Source organism: Zootoca vivipara, chromosome 6 (genome assembly GCF_965207765.1).
Source record: "Zootoca vivipara chromosome 6, rZooViv2.hap1.1, whole genome shotgun sequence".
Lineage (NCBI taxonomy): Eukaryota > Metazoa > Chordata > Lepidosauria > Squamata > Lacertidae > Zootoca > Zootoca vivipara.
The window spans coordinates 8603544-8621789 of NC_142589.1; the positions used below are offsets into that span (position 1 = coordinate 8603544).

At 44.6% G+C, this 18246-nt stretch overlaps 1 protein-coding gene across 21 annotated transcripts in view; it reads right to left on the bottom strand.

The window, feature by feature from the left end:
* EIF4G3 (eukaryotic translation initiation factor 4 gamma 3) overlaps nucleotides 1–18238 on the bottom strand; it is a 76800-nt gene extending 58562 nt beyond the window's left edge. For 7 of the 21 annotated variants that reach the window (XM_088670943.1, XM_088670942.1, XM_088670939.1 and 4 more), the window contains exon 1: nucleotides 2135–2187. Coding sequence is in view for 9 of the 21 variants with exons in the window: in XM_060276306.2 (XP_060132289.1) it covers nucleotides 2135–2210; nucleotides 17923–18215 (369 nt within the window). In the remaining 12 variants the exon portion in view is untranslated. Of the gene's footprint in view, nucleotides 1–2134; nucleotides 2211–5204; nucleotides 5419–17922 lie in introns of those variants that run through there. The other 14 variants (XM_060276300.2, XM_060276298.2, XM_060276295.2 and 11 more) reach the window with 10 other exon arrangements.
* Between the last annotated feature and the right edge of the window lie 8 nt (nucleotides 18239–18246).

The window sequence follows — 18246 nt, forward strand, 5'->3', positions numbered from 1 at the left end:
AATATATCTGTCTTTATGGTTTGCAAAAGCTACCTAGACTTCTCAGGCCAATAATTATAAATGATAATTGGTTGCCTTGATCATTGGCCTCAGCCCTGTATACCTAAAGGAGCATCTTCACCCCCATTGTTCAGCCCAGACAGAGGTCCAGCTCCAAGTACCTTCTGGCAGTTCCCTCACTGAGAGAAGTGGAGCTACAGGGAAGCAGGCGGAAGGCCTTCTTGGTAGTGGTGCCCTTCCATCAGATGTCAAGGAGATGAGTAACTATATAACCCTAAGAAGACATCTGAAGGCAGCCATGTATAGGGAAGCCTTTTAATGTGTAATGTTTTATTATGTTTTTATATATGATGGAAGCCGCCCAGAGTGCGTGGGGCAGCCCAGCCACATGGGTGGGGTACAAATAACAACAACAACAATAATTACAATTAATAATTACTACTACTACTTGTGCTTGTCACGGGACACACAGACTGACAAGCTGTCAAAGACGCCAGAATCCAAGTGATGTATTTTGCCAGGATTGTTCAAGGTGCCTGTATGGGTGATTGTGTACTGTATTCCTAAATTGCACCCTCCAATTACCAGAGCTCTGCCATGTGTTCAACTCTCAAACTATGACTATTTATCATTCTACCAACCAAAAAGGAGGGAAATTACTTTCCATCTCACAGTGGAAAAAACAATGGCCCCCAGTAACTAACACCCTACACTCTGAGTATTTGTAACACATGCATGTTTTCTCAGAAGTAAGTTCCACTCTTGTCAATGGACTTACTTCCAAAAAGGTAAAACAAATGGTCTGCACCCCTTAAGAGTTGTAATCAGCGAAGTCCTACTCTGAGTAAACCCACTGAAGTTAACAAACCCAAGTTAGGGTCCCCTCTGGGTAGTACTGTTGGATAAAACTCTTAGCTTTCAAGTTAATGCTCTAACTTAGTATCCTTGAGAATACACAGTCCTTGAGAAATATGCCTACCAAAGACTTTAGACGATCTACTTAAGTTATTTCTGTATTTTTTCTAAAATGCAATTTAGGCAATGCACAAGGATGCAACATAGGTCACATTCACACCATCTATTTAAAGCACGTGGCTCCCCCCCCCAAAGAAACAAGGTAAACTGTAGTTTATCCCTCACAGAGTTACAATTCCCAGCACCCTTAAACTATAATTCCCAGGATTCCTCAGGAGAAGCCATGTGCTTTAAATGCATGGTGTGAATGTGACCTCTGTAATGAAAAAATAAACAGTGTTGGTGGCCATCTGGGCTAGTTCATTAGCAGTGGGTCTCACTGCCTTGATGCTCATATTGTGCCTTTAAAAATGCAGCATTTTTCTCACAGCTCAGCAACAGCCACACAGCCAAATAGACCGGCCTCCTGACCCACATCTTTGGCATAAACCTGGAGTGGCTGTCTCAGCTAATCCTTCCTAATCTCTTTTCTGGGTGAGTCATTTCACTGTGGGCTACCTGTTCAGAAGCCAGGCACAGAAGACACCTCTTGGGCATCCACCCATTATGGGCACGGAAAGGCAAACACACACACACACACACACAGAACCCACAGGACACCATTTGAGGAGCAGTCTTTAACTGAGCTCCAGTACTAGAACGATTTAGCACCACAGTCAATATGTGGGTGCCTCTTTCATTCTTGCCTTCTGTAAGAACTCATTCCTATTTTAGTGTAACTCCAGCAACTATGTTAAAGAGCATCCAAAAGACTATAAGAACTTTTGCAGCTTATATCAAGGAGTTGTGATTGCACTGCAAACATGTTATCTGAATCAGGTCTCACCTGCCAAAGATACTGGGCAAAAGAGGCCTGAATGAGGGCATTTTCCTAAACCAACAGTTTCTGTTGAGAAAGTTCAACTCTGAATTATTCATTTGCTTATTTTGAATTAAACAAGTGATTTTAAAACAGAGCTGCTTTTTAAAATGAAGATTACACACTTGAGTCCCAGGATTGTTCTGTGGCTGGAGGCAGCTAAACTTTCCACATAGCCCCACAAAGCTCTAAGAGCTCATATCCAGTTGATTAGCTGCAGGAGGAAAAGCAGTGTTACTTAAGCAAACCACAACTACACAGGAACCAAAGAACTTGGCAAAGCTGCTGGGGAATACTTACAGTGCTGTACACAGCTGAGACGGTTGGAGTGAAGATTCGATCCTCCAGGGGCTGCTGCACAGGTCCCCGGGGGATTCTGTAAAGCAGCAAATCAAGGAAAACACAAAAGGCTAGAGGAAAGTGTGTTTGGCAGGAAAGAAACATGTGAAATCCTTTGCCCATACAAGCATAAAAACAAAAGTTTTAACCAAACGCCAGAAACCACAATGCAAAGGGGCTCACATTCAACACTGCAGCTGGAATAATTTCTACGGCTGAAAATTAGCTTCCCAGAAGATGTGACCAGATACAGTAAAACAAAATCAATAGACCTGAGTAAATGAGAGATCTAAGTTGAGAGTTGTAACAGACGACCCAATTTTTATTTTCAATATAGAATGGCCACCCTCTTTCAGTCACCCAGGAAAACAGCTCGTCAGCAGCAGATTCGTCTGACGGAGGCAAGGCCTGAGTTTCCAACAATGCAGGAAGAAAGAGAGAAAAAGAGCATTTATGTCACTGGCATTTCCCTCTATTAATCCTTTTCCCTACTTAAAAGCAGTTCTGGGAACTAGAATTCACTTCTTAACAGGCTGACAATTTTGTAGCTTAAAGGAAGCTGCCTTTGATCGGCTGCCCTAAACTTGCAATTAAAAGAGCTGCAATAATCCAGAATATCCACACTGTAAATAAAGGTGTAGCAAAAAAAGTTTTTTTCTAATGCCACAGAAGGATAACAAGAAAAGGCATGGTAAAATACAGTCATACCTCGGTTTAAGTACGCCTCGGTTTGAGTATTTTCAGTTTAAGTACTCCGCGGACCTGTCTGGAACAGATTAATCCACTGTCCATTACTTTCAATGGGAAAGTTCGCTTCAGGTTAAGTACGCTTCAGGTTAAGTACGGACTTCCGGAACCAATTACACTCATACCTCGGGTAAAGTACCATACGCTTCAGGTTGAGTACTCTGTGAACCCGTCTGGAACAGATTAATCCACTTTCCATTACTTTCAATGGGAAAGTTCGCTTCAGGTTAAGTACGCTTCAGGTTAAGTACTGTAAGACTTCCGGAACCAATTGTGTTTGTAAACCGAGGTACCACTGTAAAATATATGTGATTCAACAATTAGAATCCTCTGCAACAGGATTAAGCTCTCTCATAAACTACTAGTTTCCTTCTTAAAGCAGTGTGGTCACTTGCTAAGAGGTTCAGAGAATGAATTTCTGCCAGCTTAAAAAGAACTTCCTATCAACACAAGGAGGCTCCCACACTCATTATGAAGAGAAGAATGGTCAGGCAAGAGAGGAAGGAAAAAGCGTGTTGTCCCTAAAATTGCCTCAACTTAAACTGAGCTCCAATTAAAAACAAAAAACAGGCAGTGTTTCTCTCTAGAACAGTATGCTTCCATCAGACTGTGGTTCAAGTACTGGAGATCCAGGGCAGTAAACACCAAATTGCAGATTATCACTCTTTAGAAAAGCACCAAAAAAGATATATTTCTACCCAAATGCAAGCAGCTAAACCACTCTCCTATAAGGTGCCTGTCTTGTTGCTTCGGTGTCTATTGTCCCTTAAATTTTATCAAACCACAAAACCAGAACCTATCCAAGGCATTTAAAAATCCCTGACAACAGCAGCAGTTGACCTCACACAACTGGAACTGGGACCTTTGCACTCAGCTGAGAGACAATGCTGGTTTCTACACGCCATCCCCAGTAAAAAGAACCTGACAGGAAGGAACTCTGTGGCTTGGAGCTTACTGAGGTGGTGGTGGCTGTATGAACAGACTGCAACAGTGGAGAGAAACCACACTTTACAACCCTTCTAGAAATAGTTAACAAGCGAGGAGTTGAGTTTACTGAAGTGTAAAGCACTGAAGTGTAAAGCACAGGAGACAATTGCTCACCCTGGTTGCCCATGAATATTCCTGCCACGGCAAACAAACAAACCTTCATGTTGGGATACCACACAACTTGCTGACTTATGTGGCAATGGACTGAGCTCTGCAAACCTCGTGGGGCTCCCCTCCCACCTTCTGGCATGAGATAAAGTCAGGCTCTCATCATTCCAAAACTACAGTGGAACCTCGGTTTATGAACACCTCGGTTTATGAATTTTCGGTTTATGAACACCGCGGACCCATCTGGAACGGATTAATTCATTTTCCATTACTTTCAATGGGAAAGTTCGCTTCAGTTTATGAACGCTTCAGTTTATGAACAGACTTCCGGAACCAAATTCACCCATGCTTCAGTTTATGAACGCTTCAGTTTAAGTACTCCGTGGACCCATCTGGAACGGATTAATCCACTTTCCATTACTTTCAATGGGAAAGTTCGCTTCAGTTTATGAACGCTTCAGTTTATGAACAGACTCCCGGAACCAATTGTGTTCATAAACCGAGGTACCACTGTATGAACATGCAACATTTCCACAAAAGCTCCACTGCAATTCGAACCTCACCTGGCAAGGGGCCAGAACTTCCCTTCTGCCCCCGCCCCTCCTGCATGCTGGCTTGGACTAATAAAATACACCCCTGAGATCTTGACTGCAAGCCAAAATCTGCTCTGGCTTGTTTACACAGCTGCATGCGCCATCCAGTGCCACAGGGCAACAGACAAGAGTGAGGCAGAAGTGCCACCTAGCCATGGCTACTTTGCAGGAGCCCAGCCAACGGAACCCTTCCAAACTCTGCTTGGACATGGGCCTCTACCTGTTTGTGGACAGGAGTTACAAGAAGCTTTAGGCAGCAACATCTGTTACTAACTAAGGTGGAGCACTGAGATGCCACCCACATGGAAGGAGGGCAATGTGGCCATTTTTCAGTACAAAACATCTCCCAGCTCTGCTGGGATAGCAACAGCAGTGCCACCCCTTTGTCTTTCCAATTTACATATCTGAAGTTGCCAAAGAATGTGGAGCCTTAACCCTACACAGTCCAAAATTTAAAGACAAAGCAGGATATAATAATCAAAGAGAAGCAGAGTGAGCACAACCATACGGCAGCCTTTCTGAACCGGGTGCCTTTCAGCTGTTTTAATAAGACCATGCCCATCAGCCCCAGACAGCAAAGATTCAAGCCAACTCACCTCATACACATTGCACTGGCGACCTTCAGGCTGTGCGTTTGGAAGAAATCCGAGAACAGAATCCCAGGCTCACCTCATGAGGTTCTCAAATACAATCCCACACAATGGTGAGTTGAATTAGAAAGTTCCATGCCAGTCCCTGGTAAGGGAGTCCCTTTCTGACCGAGCGACCGGTTGACCGGCTGCCTTCTGATCATCAAGAAACAGTAACTGGAGCCGACAAACAAGGCACATGCCTTAAAAATAAGGAGCCCACCATGTGACGCATCACATCACAAAAAAACAGGGCAGTGACAGAGCAGAGCACGTGTCCTGTATTTTGAAATCCAGGTTACATGATCCTCACTTAATGTACACTATTTATTAGGAAGTCAAGAAATGGGCTGAACAAAACAGCCTCTTTCCCCTGCGGTCAAGCACTGCTCCTGTTTCGTATTCCCCTTGCATGAACTTGCATTACATACAAAGCAGCCTCGGCACTGACCAACTTCCTTCTTTCTCTGCTCCTTGGATCAATTTCCAGGCTACAAACACTGGCAAGGTTAATAATCAAACTATGAAGACAAACAACCCACAGTTAAGCTTTTTAATTTAAGGCAGGAAGTGCCTTCACTGAGAAATTTAGAATACATTTAGCAATCTCTCAAAGAAAGTGGAGCTCAGATACCTGTTACAATGCAGCAGCAGCTGGAGCTGTTTTTCCAGAGCAGGCATCGGCAACCTTTTCTGCCTGTGGGCCGGAGGAGTCCCACGGACTATCGTCCATGGGCCACACAGGCGCAGAAGCGATTGCCGGTGGCGCTGCAGACATTTTGGAAATGAGCAGCCAGCACTGGAAATCGCTTCTGCACACCCGTGGACATGTGCAGAAGCGATTTCTGGCGCTGCGGACATTTTGGAAATGGGCAGCGCAGCACCAGAAATCGCTTCTGCGCATGTCCACAGCTGCGCAGAAGCTATTTCTGGTGCTGGCTGCCCATTTCCAAAATGTCCGCAGTGCCAGAAATCACTTCTGCGGCTGCGTAGACGTGATTTCCGGCGCTGCTCGGCGAGTCCCCGCACCATGCTGCGCCGGTTTACTGCAGCGCGCGGGGGACTTGCCAAGCAGGCAGCTCGGTTCACGAGCGGCCCGTGGGCCGGATAAACGGCCTCCATGGGCCGTATCTGGCCCATGGGCCGGAGGTTGCCGATTCCTGTTCCAGAGGTTCAGGACCCAGCAGGCCTACAACCAAAGGGAGGTGGGGGGAGGCGGAAGGCTAGCTACACAGACCCCTGTTGTCAGGTGACCACCCCTGATCTGACCAGGCAGCACAGACTCAAGTGGCTACAATCACCTACTTGGCTGCAGGTCTTTATAAACATTTCAGCAGCGCCATGAGATGTAGCGGCGGCACCAGAAAAAGGGGGTGGCAAAGCACTATCTGGGGGTGTGGGAAACATGTGGAAAGAATCTTTCTAGCAACAAGGAGGGGAAAAGCTACCTATCTTCTTCCCCACTGGTGCCACATGAGATAGGATGAACCCACAGAAAAGTGGCTCTCAAAGAGCTATTACAATGTGTGAAGGGCACCTCAGGATACTGCAAAAGCAATATGCCCCTTTTTAGGGATTTTAATGCATTATCACAAAAGCAGCTTCTAAAACTGGGGTTTTCCCAGTGTAAACTGAGAAATGCAATTGCTGGAGCATACCAGACAGAGGGGTGGGTAAACATTTGAGTCAGTGCAAGAAGGAGGACTTCCAGCTTCCCACTACCAACCGTTCACCTCACACTAGAAAATATTGGGGCTTACCTACATTAAATATCAGAATTTTAAAAACCTGAGAATTTAAACAAATATGTTAAAACACCAGAGAAGGAACGGATGATGCAAGCCCTCTTAAATTAAAATAGTTTTAACCAGGCACCAGAAACACAGCAGGGACAGTGTCTGTCTTGACTTCTATTGGGAGGGAGTTACACCGAGCTCAGCCCACAATACTGAAGAGACAGCTTCTTGCTGTCATGAGTCATGCTTCTGGTCTATGGGGGACCACTAACAGCATTATTCCAGATGATCTCAGTGACCAACCTGGGGTGTATAGGGCAAGGCAGTCCTTAAGGTATTGTGGGCCTAAGTTGTCAAGAGCTTTATATACTAGAACCAGAACCTCGAACCTGGCCCAGCTACACTTTCAAACAGCACCTCCCCTGCACTAATCCTATGTTACTTCAGATGACGCCTGGGAGAAACATATTTTGTTAACAGATAGGAGAGTTCTTGCTTAAAACAGGCACACACCTGCTTAATAAGGCTTGCCATGCCCAGAATACCATGCTAAATTCACTTCCTGGATTGTGCACAAGATATTTCATTTCTATACCAGGGAATTCAAAAAGAGATGGCACCTTGCAGAAAGTGGACTCTTTTTCACATAGTAATCATTTCTAGTCATTAAATACCTGCCAGCCATAAAAGATCAAACTACATTCTAGTACTGTTTATTAATTAGATGCAAAAAATTAATTATTAAACTGATGGATGGTGTCATCATTCATGCCCCTGCATTCTTCCACAGGAATATAACAGCCTGGTAGATTGGGCCAGCAAACGATCAAGCATCCTGTCCCCTACCAGATACTGCAATGGGAAGCCCGCAAGCAAGACCTTAACACAACAGCAACAGTCTCCCCACTTGAGATTCCTAGCAAATGGTATTCAGAGACATGCTGCCTCTAAGAGTGGAGGTAAAGCATATCCATTAGGGCTAGTTGCTGACTCACCAGCAATCTGTTACTTGAGGACAAAGAAGAGAGGGACAGTAGCAAAAAATGGTAAGCTACACACATGGGAACTCAACACACACACACACGAATTTGAAATTGTGTTGCTTTTGGCAATCCAAACTAGTATGATCAGAGTACTGCAAAAGCCTACAAGGAGCAGACCTACCAGAATGACTTAGAAGATCCTAGCACTGCTTGTGGAGATAGTTGCCATTCAAGTCTGGCAGACTGGAGGCTTGTGATACAAAAGCTCAAAGGAGTGTCACTCCTCAGCTACCATGAAGCCCTGGGATGGGGTGGGTTTTAAACCCCCCAAAATTAAAATGACAGCTTTTCAAGCCCATCATCCATTCTGAAAGGGCAGATGCACATTGTCCAGTGGAAGTCACTTAAACCAGCAAGCACCTTGCCTCCGTGGAGAGGTTTACTACTGATCAGGGAATAGACCTGGTTATAGTGAGATCAGCCAAATATCTGTTCAGGAGCACTGTTTCCTCTCCAGAAGGATGCAGAAATATGAATGGAATATACTCGACTCTTGCTACAACTGTGCAACATTCATTAACAATCAGAGGAGGGAGCAGGGAAGGGAAACTTGGGAGCATTAACAAAAGCTCAGGGCCTGAAAGAACTCTTTGTCTCCCTGGTCAATGCCAGTCTTTTGAATGGCAGAGCACAGAGCAGAAAGAGAATGAGGGAGGAAGGGAGGGGAGGCAGGGAGGGAGACCCACTTGGCCAGCTCTTCAGGGGACATCTCCTCAGCTGCCAGGCAGAAAAGGACTCTTGCATGAGCATCACAGGGCCTCCCAAGCAGCCAGAAATGCAGGCATTGTCCACTCACAAGCACAGCTTGATAGAACCAACACATTTTGCTCTTGTTCCGCTAAGGAGCTCGCATTCCAGGAACAGAACGCCCTATCCTGCATCAAGCCACAAAGTGAAAGGTAAGGAAAGCAAGTGACAGGAAATGTACAATCCTGACCTTTTCTTCATAACCTGGGAACTTTTTCTTCATCTCCTTCTGGAGAGATTTGTTAAAATACATAATGCAAGACCCCAAGAGTTAAGTGCCATTTAGAAGAAAATTGTGGTGTTAACGGAGACTGAGTCTGACCAGAACACTTTAAACAACAAAACATTGAGATCGCAGAGTGTCACCACATAAACCCAGTCCTTATAGCGCAAAGAAATAGCTTCAAAATAATGTCAAAAGGCAACATGGAAGTCTAGTTTCTTCTGATTAGCATTCACGCCCACGGGTACCATTTAAAAAACCAGGTCCCTGCAATTATTTGACTGCATTCCAGGGGCTCTGTTCACAGCCAAGAAAGGCTTAACCCCAGGCCATCCTAAGAGGAGCTTAAGGTTATGAATCATAGCTGTCAACCCTCCCTTTTTTTGCGGGAAACTCCCTTATTCCAAGCCACAGCTGTCAACTTTCCCTTTTTTTGCTGGAAATTCCCTTATTCCAGCGCAGTTTCCCACTGCTATCCTGGATTGTTAGATATACCGTCCGAAAGTTGACAGCTATGTTATGAATTCACCCCACAATTTCTCTTCATGACCCCACCACTAACACCTTCAGTTAAGAATGATAATGAAACCTAAAATAGTAAGTTCCCCATTGTCCTGGGTCTTAAAATACAGGAGAATGCTAGGCAAAGCCAGTTACGAATATGACTACAGTTCATTTCAAGGCAGAGCCTTGTGGCTTCAACAGCAGTTGTAAACATCTATTGGCCACATCTGGACTTCATGCCAAGCAATAGTTTAGTGACCTCCAGGTTCACATGCTCCACTGCTGCTTTGTCCAACATGGTTTCCCTTCCACTTTTGCTTATGAACCAGGGGTCCCAAAACTTACTTTTTAGATGCAAGTCCAGTCTACTACCCTAACCCTAAGATTCAGATTACAGTTTAAATCCCACTTTGCCCTCCTTATTAGAAATTCACCGGGCACTAGGCACATTTTGCAACTGTTGTGGGCCCAACTGCAACCACGTGAGATCTCTGGACGCCAGGTTGGCGACTGACATCTCCATCTGGCTTACCCCTCCAGCTTTCTTAAGCAGGTAAGCAGAAGAGCTTATTCGCTGCATTTATATCCTATCCCTTTCTCCAGTAAGCACATGGTTCACTCCCACCCCACCCCCATTAATCCCTACAATGACCCTGTGAGGTAGGTTAAGAGGCTGTGACTAGCCCAAGGTCATCCAGTGAGCTTCATGACTGAGTGGAGATTTGAACCCTGATCTCCCAGGTCCTAGTCCAACATTCTAACTGCTACACCACACTGGCTTCCTAGAGTACTTCTGCTATTGGGCAGGTAGGTAAACAAATATGGGGAAAGCAAAATGTCACTCAGAGAATAGTTCACTCAGATCTGAACTATTTTCCTTGAAGCTTGAATTTTATTCCGGATTGTTTTATATGCTGTTTTAATGTATTGTAAACTGCTTTGAGGTTTTTTTCTTTAAAATATAAAGCAGTATAGAAATGAAATGAATAACAACAAAAAACATAAAAATAAGCACCACTAGGGAAAAAATGGCACCTAGACATTCCGTTGTGGCACCCGCAACCTAGAGTTAAGACGCCATTTGCCAATTAGCTTATATATCTGAGTTTCTAACACTGGTCCAGGAAATTACTGTACTGTATATTCAACCAAATGTTTGAATACCAACTGAAACTGAACAGGCACTGAGCACCTTGATACTTAGGGAGCTACTATAGACATCTTTGCTTAAGAAGGCTTTCCCTGAAGTGTGGCACAGCCATTTTATAGAACAGTATTTGTCCAACTGTAGAAACAGCTTTACTGTTTTTAGTTTGCATCTGTCTCTTTTGTATTTCATCTTGTTTTATCTTACTTTACACTGCTTTGGTAGCATATGGCTGTGAAGTTTTTTTATATAAATCTAAATAGCAGCAGTAGGAATAATAATGAGAAAAAATGTCAGAAGAGGGTAAGATTGTGCTCAAAATGCACCCCAGATATTTAGTGCTATAGCGAAAGAGGGCTTCTCCAACCCTGCTTTTCTTTCCAAATAAGTCATTAATACAGATCCATGGGAAGAACATGTAAGCTCACATGGATCATGCCCAGAAGGAAATGATTTAGCAATGCAGCCACTGTTTACAGGATCAGTTTCTCAAAGCTGAAGTCTGAGCCTAAGCTTTGGGTTAACAGAGCAGTTGCTTATTTGGGAATGCAAAACCTTGGCTCTCCCAAACATACAAAAACCACCTCAAATTGAAGAATTTAATTCTCAGAAAGAATCCTTCCTCTCTAACCATGAGGTCTTCCCAATAAGTGAGCGGGGAGAGAAAGGTACAACTCTTATTCCCAGAGGCACATCTTTACAATATGGCTGAAGTTCCATTAGTACTCCTGCTACTGGCAAATGCAGAAGCACTGCAAAAGAAAAGAAAAGAAAAATGACATCAAATCCTCAACCACTAAATCAGGGGAACAACCAAATGGTCTCTGGTACTCTGTGACAATGTATCTTCTATTTCTGCCCAAGCCAGATGGCCACAGAATTACAGATGCTTTCCAGATCAGAGTCTATGCTGAAGACAACCATGCTGCAACTGACATGTTGAGCATGGGGATGGGATGTGAGCAAGTGGCGATAACTTCCATCTCGCAGTGTTCTTGCCATTTTTCTTCAGGTGAAGTTTTCTTCTGAGTTGCTCTGCTGCTCACTTTCAGCATAAGAACATTAAAGATAGCCATGCAGCTGGGTCAAGCCAAAAGGGGCTCTCCTGGTCCAGCCCCGTTCTCAAGAGAGGCCAACCAGATTCCCCAAAGGGAAGCCCACAAGCAGGACCTGAGCACAACAGCAGCACCCTCCCCACTTGTGATTTCCAGCAACTGGGATTCAGGAGCCTACTGCTTCTGACAATGGAAGGAGAACATAAGACATTGTGGCTAGTAGCCATTCCTAGCATCTAGCAGAGAGAAAGCATGCGGAAACCACATTCAGCACCATCAATTAAGAATATGAAAAATAGGAATCCCCAAGCTACAGCTGAAGGTGTGTGAACAGATGATGAAAAAAATACAGGTGGACTGCCACTCTCCTAGTAAATAATTCTTGGGGGCCACAATAGGTGATAGGGAAATAGGAAGTGACAGGTAGACCCATAACTAGTGTCTCCTTACAGCTGATAAATCAGTGATATACTGCTACATTCCTTCTCCAATTCTCATTCGCTCTTGCACAGACATTAAGCTATAATGGAAGACTGGAAGGTAAAACAACTCCTGCAGATCCATTGTCCATGCACATCTGTACTTTTTTATTACAGGCAACCTCCCAACTAGATGTTTCCTGACCAACCAAGCTAGAACTATCCCTTGAAGAGTTAAACTAACACACCATTTTGCTTTAGAATGAAGGTAATCACATCAGACAAGACTATATTTGTGTAGCAGTGAGGAAGAACATCACAACACAACCACAGGGCACTGCAAGAGGACAAAAAACAACAACCCTGTGTGGTTTCATCACTCCCATTATGGGTATTTAAGGTCCCTTATGAGTCTGACAAACTAATGTATGAAGGAGCTCAGGGCCAAGAGGAAAGCACGCGACAAAATGTGCAAGAAGATAAGAACTTCCAGAGGGTTTGCTTCATAAGCTTTGCAGGGCAGAAGTTCCTTTCATTAACGCTACCAAGGCAGTTATAGCAAGACATAGGGTGGCACACCCACCCATTAATAGCAAAGCAGAAAGCACATATGTTACATGCTTAGAACCTAACCATCCTTTGGGTTTGAAACTTGACTATCACAAACCGTAACTTGGAGCTATGCCTCAACTAAGACCCTGTACCTGTTAACTAACTGTTGCTGCCTAAGGTCCATCAGGTATCATTTTGCATGCACTCGGCAGTCTCTAAACACAAAGATTTAAATGGAATCCAAAAGCTCAAAGGGGGTAACCTTTGAATTGCCTGGAAGGAACAGGAGATAACATTGAGCAGATTCTTTTCCTGATACACAAGTTCAATACACATCAAAAGGCCCTTAAAGGTCACATCTCATGTAAGTTTTCAAAGCTCACCTGTCCTGCAAGACATTTCATAGAATCATAGAGTTGGAAGAGACCACAAGGGCCATCCAGTCCAACCCCCTGCCAAGCAGGAAACACCATCAAAGCATTCTTGACATATGCCTGCCAAGCCTCCGCTTAAAGACCTCCAAAGAAGGAGACTCCACCACACTCCTTGGTAGCAAATTCCACTGCCGAACAGCTCTTACTGTCAGGAAGTTCTTCCTAATGTTTCGGTGGAATCTTCTTTCTTGTAGTTTGAATCCATTGCTCCGTGTCCGCTTCTCTGGAGCAGCAGAAAACAATATTTCTCCCTCCTCTATATGACATCCTTTTATATATTTGAACATGGCTATCATATCACCCCTTAACCTTCTGTTCTCCAGGCCTTTGACCATTTTGGTTGCCCTCCTCTGGACACGTTCCAGCTTGTCTGTATCCTTCTTGAGCTGTGGTGCCCAGAACTAGACACAGTACTCCAGGTGAGGTCTGACCAGAGCAGAATACAGTGGTACTATTAGTTCCCTTGATCTAGATGCTATACTCCTATTGATGCAGCCCAGATTTGCATTGGCTTTTTTTTTTTGCATTGGCATTTATTTTCCCAATATCCAACCACCCCAATGCAGGGGTGGGCAACTGTTTTGGCACTGGGGGTTAGAGATGGGGCTTGTGCCAGGGACCACTTGCTTCTTTCTTTTTCCAGGTCCTTCATTTTTATATATGGATTATCTGCTTCTAAAGCAGGGGAGCATTCAAATGTCATTGGATTCTAACTCCAAGCAGCTCCAGCAGCAAGCATTTTAACCATCAAGGATGATGAGAGTTGTAGTCTAGCAACATTTAGAGGACACAATGTTGGTCCTGAGCCGTTTAAGGCTTTATAGGTGAAAACCAGCACTTTGAATTGGGCCTGGAAACGAATTGGCAGCCAGTGTAGTCGGATCAGGATTTGTGTTACATGTTCAAACTGTCTTGCCCTGGTAAGGAACCTGGCCACTGAATTCTGCACAAGCTGACTTTTTTGAACTGTCTTCAGCAATAGCCCCATGTATAACTTGTTGCAGTAATCTAACCTAGAGGTTAACAGCACACTGACAACAGAGCAAACACTGATATTTGTATTTTCGTTCACGAGTCAAATCACATCAACTCAAATCAGCTTCTTTCAACATTAAGGCAGAAACTTCAGAAGCTCTAAGTGATAACCTTATTGCCAAACAGCACTTTAACTCTAGGTTGCAGTTGCCACAACGGAATGTCTAAGCGCCATTCCCCCGCCCCAGTGGTGCTTATTATTATATTTTTATTGTTATGATAGTAATTATTATTCATTGCATTTCTATACCACTTTATATTTTAAAGAAAAAAACCTCAATGCACTTTACAACACATTAAAACATCAAATTAAAAAATCCAAAATAAAACAAATTATTCAAGGAAAATAGTTCACATCCCTAAGTGACATTTTCCTTTCCCCATATTTATTTACCTACTTAATTTATACACCTGCCCCATAGCAGAAGTACTCTAGGAAGCCAGTGCAGTGTAGCGGTTTAGAGTGTCGGACTAGGACCTGGGAGATCAGGGTTCAAATCCCCATTCAGTCATGAAGCTCACTGGGTGACCTTGGGCCAGTCACAGCCTCTTAACCTACCTCATTGGGTCGTTCCAGGAATTAACTGAGGAGGGGGGGGGTACTCCTTAGGGGAAAAGATGGAATAAAAATTGCTGTAAATAAGCTCTTCTGCTAACCTGCTTAGGAAAGCTGGAGGGGCCAGTCCGATGGAGATTGTCGGTCACCAACCTGGCATCCAGAGATCTTGCACAAGGTCACAATTGGACCCACACTAAGTCGGAAAATGCACCTGGCACCCAGCAAATTTCTAGCACTTGTCTCTAGGGGTTCAGGCAGAGAATCTTTTTCAATCCTATCTGGAGATGCCACTGGGGATTGAACCTTGGGCCTTATGCATGCAAAGCAGATGCTCTACAGTACCATTGAGCTGAGGCCCTTCCCAAAACTGAGCTACTTTATATATACATGTATATGTAATATTTTAGCAGCTACCTCTTACAATATATATCCTGTTCTTAAAGGTTTCAACTATACTTTGCAACTACTGCACTTCCAAGGGGTTTCTTTACACAAACCTGCCACCTCTTTAAATGACCAGAAAAGCACCCAGTCTCCTTTTCTTTCAATGACACATGCGTGGATGGAGGGCACAGCTGAGCTAGGGGTTAAAAATTACTACAAGTGAAAGCATTTTCCAGCAAAGCATAGGGCCAGCTTCCCCAGTCACACTAAGCTGACATTCAACGAGGTTGGAAAATTAAAATGCACTTTTGATACTTTACTTACTACAAGAAAATAGTGGTTTTGGAAAGTTTAGTGTGTTCATGCTTCATCCCTAGAGCCAGGAAAGCAGAAGCTAACTAGCTATTGGGCATAAAGGTGTTGCATTCCAGCCACAAAGTGCCCTCACAAAATCCAGTAGAAATTGGACAAAAACAAACCCAGGGTACACTTCAATTGCTTGAGGGAGGCCAAAACTCCCACTATAATCCTTGGCAAGGCACTCAAAACTAAGAAACCTGCCCTGATTTAACTCAAAGCAGCAACACTTAAGGCAAGTGCTACTCTATGTGGTCTTTTAAATAAGTTTCCACATACTGTATTACAATTTGTCCAGTAATACCAGAGAACTGGTAAAACTATATATGTACCACACAAGAATCTGAAGAACTCTGTGAATTAAAATTCAATTGACAATCAGCACCATCCTCAGAAAAAGTCCAATTAAACAAGCCAACAGATTTTACAGGTTTTAATAAGGTCTGACATGCCTACCTCAACCAGCAGTAGATAAGCCAGAAACGGAAGTAAGTTCTAGGTAAATATCTCACAGCTGTTACAGTCTGTCCCTACAATAAAGAGAAAATCTGCTTTTGTTATGAACCATCAGCTGACCTTGCTGACAAAGCAAAACCAGCACTTCTGGACACCATCCACAGGCATTAATCCAGAGGATGAGGTTTTCTCCAATTCATCAAATATTTTGATATTCCCAGAGATCTAATTTCACTGGTCTACCAAAAAACCTCTCCTTTAACACATGCATACAAATCCTTCTATGCAGAGGCTAATATGCTGTTTCTATTGCATACCCATTTCTCATTTATATACCTTCCTTTCTAATACACACACTTTTCAACTGATTCCTGCAATACAGTATTTACCTCATAAGACTCCTGTCCTAGCAGCAAATATTAAACACATTTTATGTTAAGAATGCTCTTTCCTAAGGGCCGTCATTTCAATGGACACATTTTATATAAACTTAACAACACCAACCCACCAAAACTAGCTTTTACAGAGGACAATGCCTAAAAAAATTTCTATCCTAGCTTCACATTCATAATCAAAGAACAAAATTGAAAAATCTGCTCATAGTTTACATCAAACAAATTTTTATTTAAAACCAAGAAAGCAGACTTTTAACCCAATCCCATGCATGCCTACACTCAGAAGTATGTACCACTAAATTCCATAGGACTGTGGTCTTAATCTCAGCATAAGCACACTTGGGGAACAACATTTACAGTTGCACTTTTTTGGCAAGTGCAAAGAATAACAAACTCTCTGCAAATAAAATAGGAGACCCTGAAGTATGTGTGTCTTCTTCAGAGTTAAAAGGGAGTATCACAGCACAAACACAGAGGCACCAGGCCCAACTCCTGGCAGGTGGATTCCCTTTCCACCCACCCACCATCCATCACCTCCCCTTCCTGTTGTAAAACACACACACACATACACTGGTCTCCCTCAAAAACAAAGCAAGGATACTTTCCCCTCCAAGCCAACCCTCTTGGATCCTCTTCTGGAGAAAGAGCCATGCCCAAAACTCGCCTCCTCTCTAGGCACAGAGCCCTTCCTTTTCTTACAAAGTGAAAGAGAAACTGTACTACTGTACAGCTGCCCTAGCCCTGTATGACAACATTTGTTTTTCCTGTTTTTTGTTTGAACATACAAAATGCTGGCCCTTTCACTGAGAGGCTCAGCCAGGCAAGAGTGTGTGGGAGGGGATCCTCCTTTCTAACAGAGAAATAAAGAGGGTGGTCATGTGTAATATCACCCCCCACCACTCATATTTCATATGCTGAGGGGCCTCCGGTACAGAAGAGGTTTGTCCTCTTGCCTACACAAGTTTGGGTCCTGCTCCTTCCCAGAGTTCACCTCTGAGGTACACACACACATTCATCCTGAAACTGTGGATGGACAGCTCCCATCCTCCCCACCTAACCCCTGACATACACAAACCACTCCATGCTGCCTTCATCCTTAAGGGAAGAGATCTGACCTCCCCACACCTTATTCCAATCTCCTTCCCCCTACATTCTCTCTAGGGCCCCCTTTTCTTTCCCCTGCACACTCACCCATCTTTAGAAGCTGCTCCTTGACGTCCCCTTAGAGATGCTCCTGTTCCTTTTTTCCTTCCATCTACACAAAATAAGTTCAAGCTCTCCATATATGAAGCATACACACACACACAGGCTACACACGTTCCTCGCTTCCAAGTTCCTAAATGCACACATTCCCCCACAGACGGCCAAGTCCTCCTGGCTATACACGGGTTCCTCAAAAGATTACACACCTGCCCCTTTTTGTCCCCTCATAAATCCACACATTCCTAGAGAGAGGACACCATATATTCAGACAATTCTCCAGACTAGTGGACTCGTTTTTACATGACTGACATACAGGTATTCCACCCTCCTAAGTCCACACGTTCCTCCTGGCTACACGCGTGCCCCTCATTGGGGGGGGGGGTGGACGGATGGATGGAGAAGCGATGCATGCCCCTCCTTGGGTGCCAAAGGATACTGCTGGGGCGGCTGTGTCTGGAGAGCCCTGATGCTGGCGGGGTGAGGAGGCGCCGTCGCCGCTCCTACAGCCGGTGCAGCGGCGGCGGCGGCTGCAGCAGGGGACGGCGGCGGTGGCGGTGGCCCGGTTGCTACCGCTGCTGCTGGAGGCGGCGGCGGGGCAGGAGCAGCAGCGGGAGGCGGCGGCCCTCCGGGCCCTACCCCTCCACCAGAGGGGGTCCCCGTGGTCGTGGCCGCTCCCGCCGCTGCCACCGCCGCGCCGGGCTTGAGGGCCGCCTTCTGCGGTAAGCTCATGGCCAAGCGGAGCCACCACCAGGCCGGCGGC